The sequence below is a fragment of the Pocillopora verrucosa genome, chromosome 6 (genome assembly GCF_036669915.1).
Source record: "Pocillopora verrucosa isolate sample1 chromosome 6, ASM3666991v2, whole genome shotgun sequence".
Taxonomy (NCBI): domain Eukaryota; kingdom Metazoa; phylum Cnidaria; class Anthozoa; order Scleractinia; family Pocilloporidae; genus Pocillopora; species Pocillopora verrucosa.
This window is the reverse complement of record NC_089317.1, coordinates 5,767,416-5,781,002: the sequence shown is the minus strand read 5'-3', so window position 1 is coordinate 5,781,002 and position 13,587 is coordinate 5,767,416. Positions and strand designations below refer to the sequence as shown.

At 39.6% G+C, this 13,587-nt stretch overlaps 1 protein-coding gene and 1 pseudogene across 1 annotated transcript; both read right to left on the bottom strand.

Moving 5' to 3' along the window:
• Positions 1–446: 446 nt before the first annotated feature.
• On the bottom strand, positions 447–1,410 carry LOC136281653 (uncharacterized; annotated as a pseudogene).
• An 8,419-nt stretch (positions 1,411–9,829) lies between these two features.
• Positions 9,830–13,263, bottom strand: LOC131786162 (angiopoietin-related protein 7-like). Its single transcript, XM_059103176.2, has 3 exons — positions 12,974–13,263; positions 11,575–11,964; positions 9,830–10,176 (listed from the first exon to the last, which is right to left on the bottom strand). Exons 1-3 carry the CDS (start codon positions 13,110–13,112, stop codon positions 9,869–9,871), a joined length of 837 nt encoding a protein of 278 aa, XP_058959159.2. The 5' UTR covers positions 13,113–13,263; the 3' UTR covers positions 9,830–9,868.
• Positions 13,264–13,587: the final 324 nt, after the last annotated feature.

Here is a 13,587-nt window from a genome sequence, read left to right as displayed (position 1 = left end):
GATAATGTCAACGTGGGGCGACAAAAAAAACGCCACAAGCCACAAACTGTGGCTGAAGCCCCACAAAAACGAACAGACACGACAAATACAAATGAAAGAAAGAATAAAAATGCAAGGCTCACGTAATGGAGGGAAAGCAACTCTACACAAAAATCCATGAAGACTGCAGCCCATGTCTGAACAGTCCCATGTGACTAAAATCAAAGAGAGAATGCAATCCAAAAAAAACGGCAGCCACTTGTCTGAACCCCCTGGAAAGCATTCAACTCATCGAGATAAGTAACATGAATGACCTGAAGTTATAAAGAAGAAGTGGGCAAAAAAACTAAAACATTTAATGTAACGGCAGAAAGCCTGCAAAAAAGCAGCCACTTAAAAAAACCGGCATGACAACAACTTCGCAGCCCTTGACTGAACGAAGTGGCGCCCAAGACTGTAATGGTCTATCAATTAGTAAGAATTTCGGAACGTAAATAAACTTTAAATGCATCCGATTTCCAGCGGCCAAGCGCACGAATTTGGGCATCAGAAAAACCATTGTCGGCAGCATGACAAGCGCCACCAATGCGAAAACTATGGCTTTTATAGCGGCTAAGATCGAGACCACAGTACGTTAAACACCTCTGAAGTTCTGTGTTGAATTGATGTAAAGACACAGCGAAAAATCAGCGTTACAAAAGTGGACCTGACCGATCGCCGCGAAGCCTAGTATACTGCAAGAGAGCAGTAACTGGGCAGAGAGAAGGAACGTCTTCTCGAGCAAGCAAAATGTGAAATGGCCTTTTGGAAGGGTTGTGTTTGTATTCGGAAATGCTAATTTTCGCAATATGGGCAGGCCGTTACAAGTCAAAAAGGTCAAGCTGTGATATTGAACAACTGATGAGCCCAAATGCGTGCTCTTGACGACAAGTTCGCCAATGCGAAATAGACCATAGAAAGCGACTAAAAATATTGTCCCAAAAAGAGAACGTTGCCATGCCCAAGAGTTGGTGAAATCCAGAGACCGAACAAGTTGATGTAACACAGGCTTCGTCACGGGAAGACGAACGTCTGCAGCTCGTTGCCGACTTAATGCTGTCAACAACTTCTGAATTAAGAAAGATTTGGTGGGGTCACGTAAGCCCTTTAATTTGTGTACATAAGAAATAGCCGAAAGGTAGGAGTTACCCCGGTAAAAGTGGATCGTCTTAAATTTTTTCTGCACGGCTATGACTCTGCGTTAGCTTCTTATCTTATTGACGGTTTTCGTTTTGGTTTTCGAGTTCATTACGAATCTCCTAATCTTAAAAGCGCTATAGATCAACCTGATTTAGTTAAAGCCAAGTTAAGTAGGGAATGCGCGGCTGGGAGAATTGTTGGTCCTTTTACAACCCCGCCCTTTCCTAATTTTCGTACATCCCCTTTAGGCATTGTACCCAAAAAAAGATCCGTCCGAATGTCGTCTCATTCACCACTTATATTACCCCGAGGGTGCTTCGGTCAACGACTTCATTCCTGACATTTACTCCACAGTGAAATATGCGTCTGTCGGTGATGCATCCAAGTCGATTAAGCGATTAGGGCGGGGTTGTTTCATGGCCAAAACAGATGTTAAGTCTGCATTTCGCATAATTCCTATTCACCCTGCTGATTATTCCCTGTTAGGTTTGAAGTGGGAAAACTTGTATTATTTAGATAGGACTTTGCCGATGGGATTGAGTTCGAGCTGTGCTATATTTGAAGCTGTATCGACGGCACTTGAGTGGATTTCTATCCACCATCTCGGAGCTCAGTCCGTCCGTTTTGCACATTTTAGACGATTTTCTCTTCATTGCGCCGACCAAAGACCAATGCACACGCGACTTGTCGAATTTTGTTTCTTTGTGCGAATATATTGGCGTTCCTCTCGCCCCCGAGAAAACAGTAGGTCTGGATTCAGTTTTGAAGTTTGCAGGAATAATTTTAGGCTCCGGTCGCATGGAGGCACTCTCCCAGCCTCTGCATTCCCTACTTACCTTTTGCTTTAACTAAATCATGTTTGATCTCTAGCGCTTTTAAGATTAGGATAATTCGTAATACAGTCCGTTCACCAACAAAATTGAAACTCGAAAACCAAAACGAAAACCGTCAATAAGATAAAGCTAACGCAGAGTCATAGCCGTGCAGAAAAAATTAAGACGATCCACTTTCACCTGGGTACCCTGGTGGACTGTGTAGAAACCGCAGTGCTTGAGTCGGGCCTCCTTTAAGCCTTACCTCCGAAATGGGGTGTGTATTGCTTGAATGACACATTGACTGCGCTGGGTGTTTTTGCTCCACATGTTAAGCAGGAGTGGTCATATTGGCAGCCAGAGACACTGCTTCACGGCTTGAAAGATCCCAGCCAAGTTCCCTTTGGAAAAGGGGGAGATCGAAAGCGTTGACGAGTTTGAGTCTGAAATTTGTTTGAACGACTGTGGCCTACGAAAACTGTTGGCAGCTCTTAGCCATAATTCCCAGTGTATTTGGTCCCATGGGTAAAGTGCTGGGTTCGATTGTCTGATTATAGCGAAATTGTTCGTCATACCCAAACCAATCGCCTGATTTATAAGCCAAATCTCGTACAACTTCGCAATATTTCATTAACTTGGAGTTTCGCTAGAGAAGCGCTCCGCATAGGACTGAGACAAAAATATTAAATGCCGAAGCCCATTGATGTATCGAAGTAATCCTTTTTGTTGGATTGTGAGGGCTCGAGCGTGAACTGTGGCGAGCGTTGCAGCCCAGCAGAAGGATCATAGATAACGAATATTTGCCTTCTTTTGAGGAGGAAAAAAGCAATGCCCCAAAGTCTACATATTCGTTTGCCCATATTTTGGCTTTAAGTTTAGCACTAACCGGGCGGGAAGACCCCCCGCAATACTAGTAAAAATCTGCTGGGGTTGTGGTTCACCCAAACCCGCTTTAGCAGGAACACCTCCCCTCAAACTGCGGTAGAGTTTAAAATGACCTAAATTATTAAAATGGCAGCTATGTTATCCCCAGGAAATGCAGCCTGAAGGGCTTCGGAAACGGCGGCAGAAATGGTGCTTGATAGAGCGCCGACATCCAAGGAGCTGTTCTTGACATTCTGGGAATGGCTAGCTGTGGAACTCATAGCTGGAAGTGGAGGTGTTACTTCACTTATCTCGATGGGCTGGTTTTCTTTGTTCGTTTGGCCCGTTTAGGACGGTCATTCACAACGGCAGAACGTTTTCTAGGAGGCATAACTTACAAAGGGAATGTACAAAAATGGGAGCATAAGACAATAAGAAAAAATCTCGAAATCTACCGTGTTATGGCAAAAATTAATAAAGCACATAGCTACAGACAGTGCTGACAACTCTATTGTCTATTGTTGTCTGGTGAAAACCTATAGCCTGAGAGGGGCCACGCTTAAGACGCGAATATAAGATATGGAAATACAGCAAAGGTATCAGTTGTAAACCATTACAAGTATGGATGTTGTACATACGTGAAGTAAAAAGATCATAGCAAATCAAAAAAGTGAGAGAGCAGGTAGCCACAAAAACGCCAAGTTCAACAAACAAGTGTGCTGAAACTGCACAATACAGAACAATAAGCTAACGCTTTATCACAGTACCGAGTGCATTGGACACTTTCCCCTAAATTAGGGGATGGTCAGAAAGGGTTGTACACTCAAATGGTAAAGTGAAAGCACAGCGTAAAAGAAATACCAAGGCCAAAACGATACCAAGATCGTAAATAACATATGTGGTCCACTGGACCAACAAAAAACAAGCCTGCCAAGAGAAAAACTTCCCAAAATAACATAAGAGGCAAGGCAAAAACATATATGACATAGGCCTGGTTCAAAACAAAAAATGTGAACTGGCAATACATCGAAAGAAATACGCTGCTTCTCAAATAAATAAATGCGGGGTAAGAAACCGCCGATAAAACATTTAAAAATGCATTGTCCTGCAGTAGAAGCTTACACAATAACTGGCAGATCACGAAGCTTCCGATAAAGCTCTCCAGCATCCTAAAATGGCTCCCCTCAAACTGCAGTAGAGTTTAAAATGACCTAAATTATTAAGGTGGACACCATCACGGTGAAGGAAACGAGATTTGCTGTTCCAAAAACCCCTGTGTTTCCAGTAACAAGCATATGGAATAGGTTCCAAAACCACTCTAAGGTATTTGGATAAAGTGTTTGCTTTGTTATTAAACAGAGGCGCGTTCTCGCGATAAATGGTTTGGCAAACACAAATTCTGTTAACGCTGTAAGAATCGTATAACAAACGAACGAGATCCTCTATAGCGGACCCCGTTTCTACGGCAGATAACGCCGTTAGGTCGTTCGTGCCAAGCTGCAAATGACAATATCGGGAGCAAATGATCTTACGACTCCGAGGTCACGTTGCCTAGTTTTTGCTACTGTCCTTCCCCCTATCCCATGCCATTTGAAAATAAGGTCGTCGCCCAAGTTAAAATTCTCCAGGAAATCGCGACCGAAATGAGCAACAAGAAAACGAAACAAACGATGGATAAAGGAGTGACCGAGGATAAGTAGACGTGTTGGTGCCATGCACAGGATATGTTAAATGCGAGGTTTGAAATATTCAATTAAATTGGACACCAACAAAATAATAGCAAGATAGAGAATACAGAAATTTTCAACTTGCCTGAAACTTTGGACTGTGTTATCGAAGAGAGGGAAAAGATTTCTTGAGCACTTGACGTTCGAATGGCGAGGGATAGAAGGGCGAATCAAGGAATTTCTCCTGGTTTTAACATAGCAAACTCCGCCCTTACTACCGATTGGTTACTGTTCGTACCTGGTACAAGCAAACTCCGCCCTTAATACTGATTGGTTACTGTTCGTACCTGGTACAAACCTCCCAACGGGTTATCATAGAAACATGCCCCGACATAAAAACATTATGTCTAGACATAATGTTTGTCTTTATATCGATGCATGTTTCGAAGAAAAACGTCCCTTTACGTGAGCTCTGCCCGAAAAAAAATGTCCTAACGTGAAGAAAAGGCTAGAATAAACACAGCAGATGATTTGACCAATTTGGCCACAAGAGCAGTCAAAATAGTAAGCCAAACTCAAAGATTAGAATAAATCCCAATCTTAGCAGTAAAAATTATATACCTGTCATGATAATATACACTTGATTTTGCAACTTTTAAATATCCAAGGCCCTTGAATTCCAAATATGCAAAGCAAATTTTCGAAACTATAAATTTTGTCGATTCTCGCGGGTATCATGATATACCTAAAGGAGGTTGAGTCCTAAAATTCTGTTTCAACGGGTCCTTTGTTGATTGCTAAATGCAATCTCGATCAAGTTTTCCCTCACTGAACATGTCTCGCTCGCAGTATGTCACACCAAAGTCTAAAACTCCTTGAGTTAGATCAGTGGGATTGCCGTTAAAATCTGTTCCTGAAAACAGGTTAATATGTCTCAGCAGTGATGGTAGGTTGAATATAACAGTAGTTGTTCATGACAGTCATTTAAACGCGCAGCATCTTCTTGGAACAGATCCCTATTTGTGCTAATTTTTGAAGATATTACGAACTTAATTTGATGTTTTAGTTTTTGTTGCCTTTTCGATTTCTATTTCTGCGAACAGGAGCCGCGAAACAAGTCCAAGTAAGGTAGGGAACATCTGGATTTCAACCGTAGCTATTTTGATTTTCCCGTGAAACTTCGCTTGAGCTAAAAAAACAGAGAAAAGAAAGCTAGTATATTTTCCTTAACCAAAAGGCTTAAGGAAAATTAGAATAAAAATCTTCGAGCTAATTTACAACAGAACTATTGTTGCATCAGCCAGTTTGTACAAAATTTTTGGTTGGAGGTAGTTTTACTCAAGCCATTATCCCAGAAACGTCCAAATTGTTTATGCTAAGGAATATTTGTTCATTATTGTTTGGTTGCAAAAAGAAAAACCAAAGCATGTGCCAAATCAAACTGCCACTAAATCAAAAAACTCAACCAAAACTTCCCGATTCGCCAAGTTTTATTTTTATTTTTTTCATTTTGAATATTTATGTTAATTTCGACAAATTCGTCTCGACGTCTTCGCTGCAGGAACATACTTGTTGAAAAGAATGACAATAAGGTGCACTTGAATTACTAGAAAAAAAAAAGTGGAATGAGATTTCTCTAATGTTGGAAAATTTGCTCTCAAACATGTAGAAGAGAAGTCGGTGAAAAATGAAAGGGAAAATTTTTATACTTTACGGGATATGTTAAAATAATAATTGTTCTTAAATGAGAAGCCTAAAGTAAACTAGAAATATCGATGACAACATTGATACCCGAAGAGGATCTACCTCGACAGATTAGTTCAAATTCAATATTGTTTTGGGCGGGAATACCGCTGACTGGTACATTAAAATGCAAATTAAGAAAGGCTTGATAATTATTTCTCGATAACCCTGTACTGATTTTGCCCCAAAACTCTTTGGTTAAAGAACCACAAGTGGTTGCAAGTGGTAAAGAAAAGAATTATTGTAAACAAAGATTTTCATGAATAATGTAAAAAGAACTGCTTAATTGTTATGTAACTGTGCGAGTATTTCTCATGAAGCCCATGTGTCTGATTGTTTATGGATCACGCTATTTAGGTGTCGACGTTTTTGCAAACGAGTGTAGACATTTTAAGCCAGATCATGGGAGAACAAAGTTTCGAAATCAGTATTCGGCTGAAAACGATCCAAAGCGCCAAAATTAGAAGGCAAATTAAATTAGCGGCAATTATCCTTTGATTATGTGTGTTATCGGCTCAAACAAATCAACATAAATACACGTTTTCGTGTTGGCAAGTTCTTGTTAAAAGTTATGGCCATGAATTACGAAACGCTTCACAAAAGCTTCAAGAATCAATATTAATTCGCTCTTTGAGTGGATCATATTGATGCACATGAAACTTTTACCAAAATTTTGCAGGATAACGAAGTGATATTCAATATGTTATTTGCGAATGCTTTCATTACAGATGCAAGCTGCAGTTACAGTGAAGTAAAATCCTTATGCGTAATAAACACTGCTATGACGCGTGCATGGGAAACGCGTGTAGAATGACTGACTGATTGACTAACTGACAGAGTAACTGACTACCTTACAGACTGATTGAATATCTTGCTGGTCAGTTGACTGACAGAAACCATAAATTGACAAATAAGAATCTTCGCAAAAGTCGCCTTATTATGAAATTCTTACTTCATAGGAAACCATGGCCACCGATGGCGTAAATTCAACACATCAATTTGTAAACAACGACAAAATGGTTCTCCCTCCATCGGAGTTTCCAACCCTGAACTCGCGCCGTGACAGCTCTCTAAAGAACCACTGGTACGTCGATATTGTCCAGCGGCTGGAGGACTTAAGTTGGAGTTATCAGACAATGGAGGTGGAGTATGCTTTTCTGGAGAAGCTCATGGCAGAACAAAAAGAGGATCTGAAAAAAGCACAAAGCTGGAACAATCGTCTCAGAAATCAGCAAAGAGCGAAGATTGTCCACTAATGGCAGATGATCGGTGAACGTTCTAGCAAACTTTTAAGTCAGCTTGTAGTACTTTTTCAAAACATTTTGGTATTATCTGGTGGACAAGACCTTTGCATGGCTTCCGATGTAATCACAAATATGAGCTATAAGCCTTCGTACATCGATCGCCAACGCATCTTCAACGCACTTATGTTGTACTCAACTATACGAATCATCAAACCAATATTTTTCAAAGAGGTTGACAAAAAAACGTGTAGGGAACTCGGCTTTAGAAATGATTTAACTAAATCTAAACACAAAGAGCGGTTGGATCAAGAGTTCGGACAAGATAAAAACTCTCCCTGTTAAAATTTAAACTCACGAGTAAAAGGCTTTTCAGAAGGTGAGATTAATTTAAATTTTCGCCTTTTTTCAAATTTCTGAGGAAAGACCTTTAGTTCCAGCTTTAGATAAGGTTTAGTAGCGACGATACTGTAAAAATGTAGAAATTTCATTTGAGAAAAAAATTTCTCGGTTCTTCCTTCTTTCCCTCTGTTTTTATCACCTAGGGTAGATCAGTTCTTGGATCAAATATTAAAGATAATAAAATTAAATGTTGGTAAGTACAATTTCAGAAGGGTGAGATGATTAAAGCTTAACCATTGTTTTTTTAATTCCTCCAAGGAAACGATTGATTAATTGATTGATTGATTGATTGATTGATTGATTGATTGATAGGAGGTTTCTCAGGTGCCATCGCATCTCTCATTGGCTGAAGTCGCGTCTGATTTCGGTTTGCGTCCATGTCGCACCATCTGTGTAGTCTTCTGCTTTCTTCGGCCTTCTTTTATTTTCTATTAAACGCTTTTTTATTTAGACTTTTTACTAAATCATGATTTTGCTTTTCGCAAGAATGGTATCATTTGTAAGCAGCTACCCCGAATAAACGCCTGGAGAGAGTTAATGAGCGCCCAGTGCTTCGAATAAGCGGAAACTGAAATGCATCAGGGGAGTATTAAAATTTCTTTAATGGCTCACAAACTATAAATTCACTCCCATATGGTACATCGTCATCTTTTGTTATCATGTATCATTTAGTTGCAAAATAAATTAACTCCTTGCTAAAAGTGGTGAAAGTTTAAGAGGCGCCTAGCCTCGAATAAGGGCAGTAAGCGCCCACATCGGATAAGCGTCCCGGCTCTCAAGGTCCAAAAAATTGATAAGCGCACAGGGCGCTTAAAACAAATAAAATACCGTACTTTTCAATGAAAGTCAGGCGCCACGTTGTTTATTATTCTTTTTAAATGAAAGTTTTTGCTATATGCAAAATCTCGTGAAGAGAAGAGTATTTGCTTTGTGTGAAGGTGAACTTTAGAGGTGGGAAAAGTTGTTAAAGATTTGAAACTTAATTATCACAGAAATGACATCATCCGTCATTTCTGTAAATTCTTCCAAAATTACATTTGGCGGAAGTAATTTCGTAATAAAAAGACTCTTCAAATAAAACGGCCCATGAAGGTGAAAAAATACCACAAACGAGTTGATAAATATTTTATCTAACTTTATTGGGATATTCAGACCGAGGTGTAATTTAGATATGTAATTTTCAGAGCTTTATTCATAACCCTCATGGATTTCGCTCGCCTCACATCTGCAGTTATTAACCACAAACTCATAGTGTGGTCTGCCTGTGATCTCACCGGGAGAGAGAGGTCACACAAAAACTTACATGGGATTGGGCTTGAGATCGATTGTAAACGTTTCCCAGTCCGACGGTCACCCAATTGCCCAGAAGAGCTTTGTTTACCCGAAATGCTGCGTAACAGGGCTTCTGCAAACCCGCTGTTGTTTTTTTCCCAATTTCTAAAGCTGTCTTTCGCTTATTCTATGCTTTTAAACTGATAAAGTCAGCCTTATGACACGCGGCTTTCCATCTAGTAGGAGAAGCCCTTTTCGATGGTGTCATTATTTTAGGAAATCTTTAGGAGCAACTGGAGGTTATGCCTCGTCGAAAGTTCGCCCCCAATCTTTGTGCGCAGTAAGGAATCGAGGAAATCGGTTGGTTTGAAGAAAGAACTTTAAACTTTAAAGTGGCCCAAAATATTTCGGAAATATTTTGGGCCACACATCGTTATGTAACAGATGGTTTAATAGTCTCATCAATTTCGCAACCCTAACAGTCATATAACAAAGCAAAACAAAAATATAAAAAAAATTATTCTTTTTAGCAATTAAAATACAAATCTAACAACCCCTACCCACAAAATAGCGAAGCTAATCGAGACGGGAGAGAAACAAATACTAAAGTAAATTCTTCAATGACAAGTTTGGCTGAAATAACGTATTTTATTAATCAAGAAACCGACTAGACGCCAATTGAACGATTACATGTGTTCAATAAAGTGTTTTAACACTTAAAAAGTAAATCCACAGGTTTTATTTTCATTTCCGATGTTAGTGGACTGGTTTGACTTGCGTCAGTGTCAGATAACATACCCCAGTGAATCTTTCGCTCGCCCAAGGTCTCGTTCATGTTCCTTTTTCTCTTTTTACAATGATGAGCACCATTGAGATTTGACGAAACAGCACAGTCAGTATTGTTGATGTACCACCAGCCTCCAAAAAACTTATGGGTACAATGCTTGTAAACTTTGTCCCGTGTACCAAACGGGGAGCCGTTATGATCACTAAGAGAATCTTTGACAGTCGCACATTCTAATAGAAATGATAAAACACCAATAATTATAACAATTATAGTGATAAAGTATAATGATAATTATGATGATGATGATGATAATGATGACAATACTCTTTATTGTAAATTTGACTTACATTGGAAACTCTGATTGGCCGAGAGAATTCAGTCCATATACAAAATCGTGTGAAGTAATAGGTGTTTCGTTTAATAAATAGGCGTTGCCTCGTGTTGACAGATTTATTCGATGACAAGAATCGTGATTGACATTAATTCAATAGATTGATTTAAAAGCGTTAGATTATTATGTTTAAGTCAGTTTTTCAGCAGAATCGAAGTGAGAAAGAAGTTATTTTGTTATCGTTTTTCTGTCTCTAAATCCGCTTACCTGGAGAATCTGCTAACCCGTAAAGTGAGACTGTTGTAACGACCCGCCACAGAAGTAAGTTTATATTGAAGTTTTTTAATTCAGTTACAAGATAAAGACTTGATTTGCGTTTGTTCTAATTGCGAATTATAAATGTATTTCTTTTAGATCGAATAATTATTAAAGCTTGGCTTAATATTATACGGTTTGTGGTGGTCACTTGATCTAATCAGTTCCGAGTAAGGAAACAATAGGATAACCCAATATCTGCAGCATATTTTGCATTTATCAACTCGAGTTCAAAGTTTGCCTGGTTTCCAAGCTCCTTAAGCATATAGCGTTCTCAAACTTTTTCAAACTCAGAGAGAAGTGAAATTCCCTTACGTTTTAAATTTCAGATCAAATTTTTTTTCTCTCCATCTCCCCCTTGGTACTCCATTTTGTGTTCACGCATAGCGCGTGCTTTTCACAAATTAGCCAATCGCATCAAAGAATTCTAACCTTAACTTTGAAACTGACGTGGATTCTTTCACGTATCTTTTTTTGTTGCTTTTCGGAATTCAAGTTCAAGCTTAACTTTCTATCACTTAAGTTCGTTACCCCTTTGTTTTGAAATGTAAAACGTTTCAGATAATTTATTCAAGCTAAATGTCGTGGTTAATTTAACAAGCTCAATATAAATTTTTTTCCGGAGTTTGGAGTCCGGCCTCCTTTTCATAAAAGGATTTTTTACACTATCTTGCAGATTTTTATAAAAAATAGCCTGTAATAAAACAATTAATGAACTCTGTTCTCGCATCATATCATGAATTGTCAAACCACGCAGGACTCTGTGAAATCTCCCTCAGCCCTCGGCTTCCATAGATAAGGTTTACCCGGATACAAATTGCAAGTGTGATAGAAATCAGTTCTTAGGAGAAGCACGCACAGATTACTGTAAATATTAATTTTTAATACAACCGTCACCTACATTACACATTTGATGCTTTTCTAATCCTCGCCTTCGTGCTGTTCTAGATAATGATTACCGAGAGAAAGCAGATTGACTCACCTGATTTGTTTCCGAGTTTCAGCCGATACTGGTCTTTCTTGTCTCCGACTCCAAACCACAAATATTCAGCGTAGACAGTTTTGCGTCTAGTTACTCCCAGATCTACTCGAAGCCTGTTTTCTGTCTCGTTTTGCGTCAGGCGATGGATCTTCTCTAGTCCGAGCCAAAACTCTCCATTAAGGAAATCACCGAAGCCATTTTTGTAGTCTGCCCAACCCAGGTTAAAATCCATGCAACCATCCAGTCTTCTCTGAAACACTGTCCACCCTCCTCTGTCTGTGGTTTGGTCACAATACACATTGAAGGCACCTTCACCATCAGGGTCGATTGTGTAAACACCGCTGATCGTTTGGCCGCAGTTGTACAGCTCGGCGCAATTCTTATAATAAGCTGTTGAGGTAAAGATGGCTTATGTAGGTTGTTTAAATATTGAATGTTTGTTAAGTAAAAAAAATTCCCATTAAGAGTTCCCAAAAAGAATCCATTATGATGGGCTCCTAGTTCAATTTGAAATTTCAGGCTAAGGCAGTGTCGGAATGAGAGTAACGATTGTGCCGTATCCCGAAATGTCACCTTTTGATAAACTTCCTCTCCCTCCCTTTCACATACTGTGTTACTTTCACGCTCTGGTCTCTCTCATTTGAATATGTGATATAATCCAATGGTTCTCACTGTCCAAATTCTGTCAGCTTATCGCAAAAATCGACATTTCTAACGTTTTTCATCTAAATGCCGATTTTGGGTCTTGCGTGTTTCAAATTTGTCTTAAAATCAAGGCATTTTCTGCCTTGAAAAGCCTCATTATGTCCGGAAAATAGCGAGAAAGATCAACGAATAGATAACAAAGTCCACTGAACACGGAACAGTAAAGAAGAAATAAAGTTTGGTTCGCTATCACTAGAGCTTTACGGACATCACAAGTAACGAACTTTGCAGGATTTGGAAGTCCATCTCGATTCCCTAATCTACGATTTTCTTTGCCAAAATGCTGCAACTGAAGAACACCGCCACTCCCAATCCTCCCCTCCCCTCCCCCCCTCAAGACATCGAAGGGCGCTTCAAAATGCCCACGGCTTAGCGTACCAGGATGACTCTAAAGTTCTGCAAAATATAAAGAACAAACTCACTCCAATGCATTGAAATTACGAAATACGATTTATCTCTTTTCTCTTGCATATGGCAAAGGGGATTTTAACAAGAAATTAAACGAGATTGATATAATACCGAAAATCACGGTTTGTCCGTTTCAAACCAAACTTTTGCAATATAAAATTTGCGACCTTGATTCTCTAGCTTCCTCAAAGAACGCAGCACGCCGCTCCAATGTCGCTTCTGTTTTCCTCAAGCGTTGCCTATACTCACTAGAAATAATCACCAACTTTTGCTGTGAGAATCTTACCTTCTTTCAAGCAGCTACCGGTGCTCTTCTTGCGGTCTACCACAGCGGCACTCGTTGAAGCTAAATTTTGGATCAACGCAAAAACAGTCACAAGCAGTAAATTAGGAGCTAGTCGTAAAGAACTCATTAGGCGATGCATCGGCTCCCTCCGGTTATTAGACGCAGATACAGTTTTGAAGGAAAGTAATACCGAACGCAAGGTCTTAAGGGCTCACGAGGGGGTCACTAGTGCGTTCTATACTGCATATCAGTCGCCTTAAGCTGGTATTTATACCTCCTTAGGCGGTTGATTATCCTTTTTCTGGAATACTTGGGTTATTGTCATACCTCACGTAGAAAGTAAACTGAACTGATAAATAAACAACTGACACGGTTTCTGCTGTCCCACCTTGCGGGGGAGGCTACGGAAGTCATCATCAGACTCAAGTGGCTCTGATGATGACTTCCGCTCAGGTTGTCGAAACGTCAGTCACCATTACCGACAACAGTCCTTCTCAGGAGATGTAATTTAAATATGCAATTTTCAGGGCTTTATTCATGACCCTCTAGATTTCATGTCAACAATTATTAACCACGAAAATACAGTGTGGTTAGCCTGTGGTAGCTCTAAGAGC

What these genes read in the sequence shown, in the direction of transcription:
- LOC131786162 (XM_059103176.2), bottom strand. Translation starts at nt 13,112, where the DNA reads ATGCATCGCCTAATGAGTTCTTTACGACTAGCTCCTAATTTACTGCTT. An exon ending in CGGTAGCTGCTTGAAAGAAG is followed by an intron (nt 11,965 to 12,973) that starts GTAAGATTCTCA and finishes TTACCTCAACAG; the next exon opens with CTTATTATAAGAATTGCGCC. An exon ending in GAAACTCGGAAACAAATCAG is followed by an intron (nt 10,177 to 11,574) that starts GTGAGTCAATCT and finishes CATTTCTATTAG; the next exon opens with AATGTGCGACTGTCAAAGAT.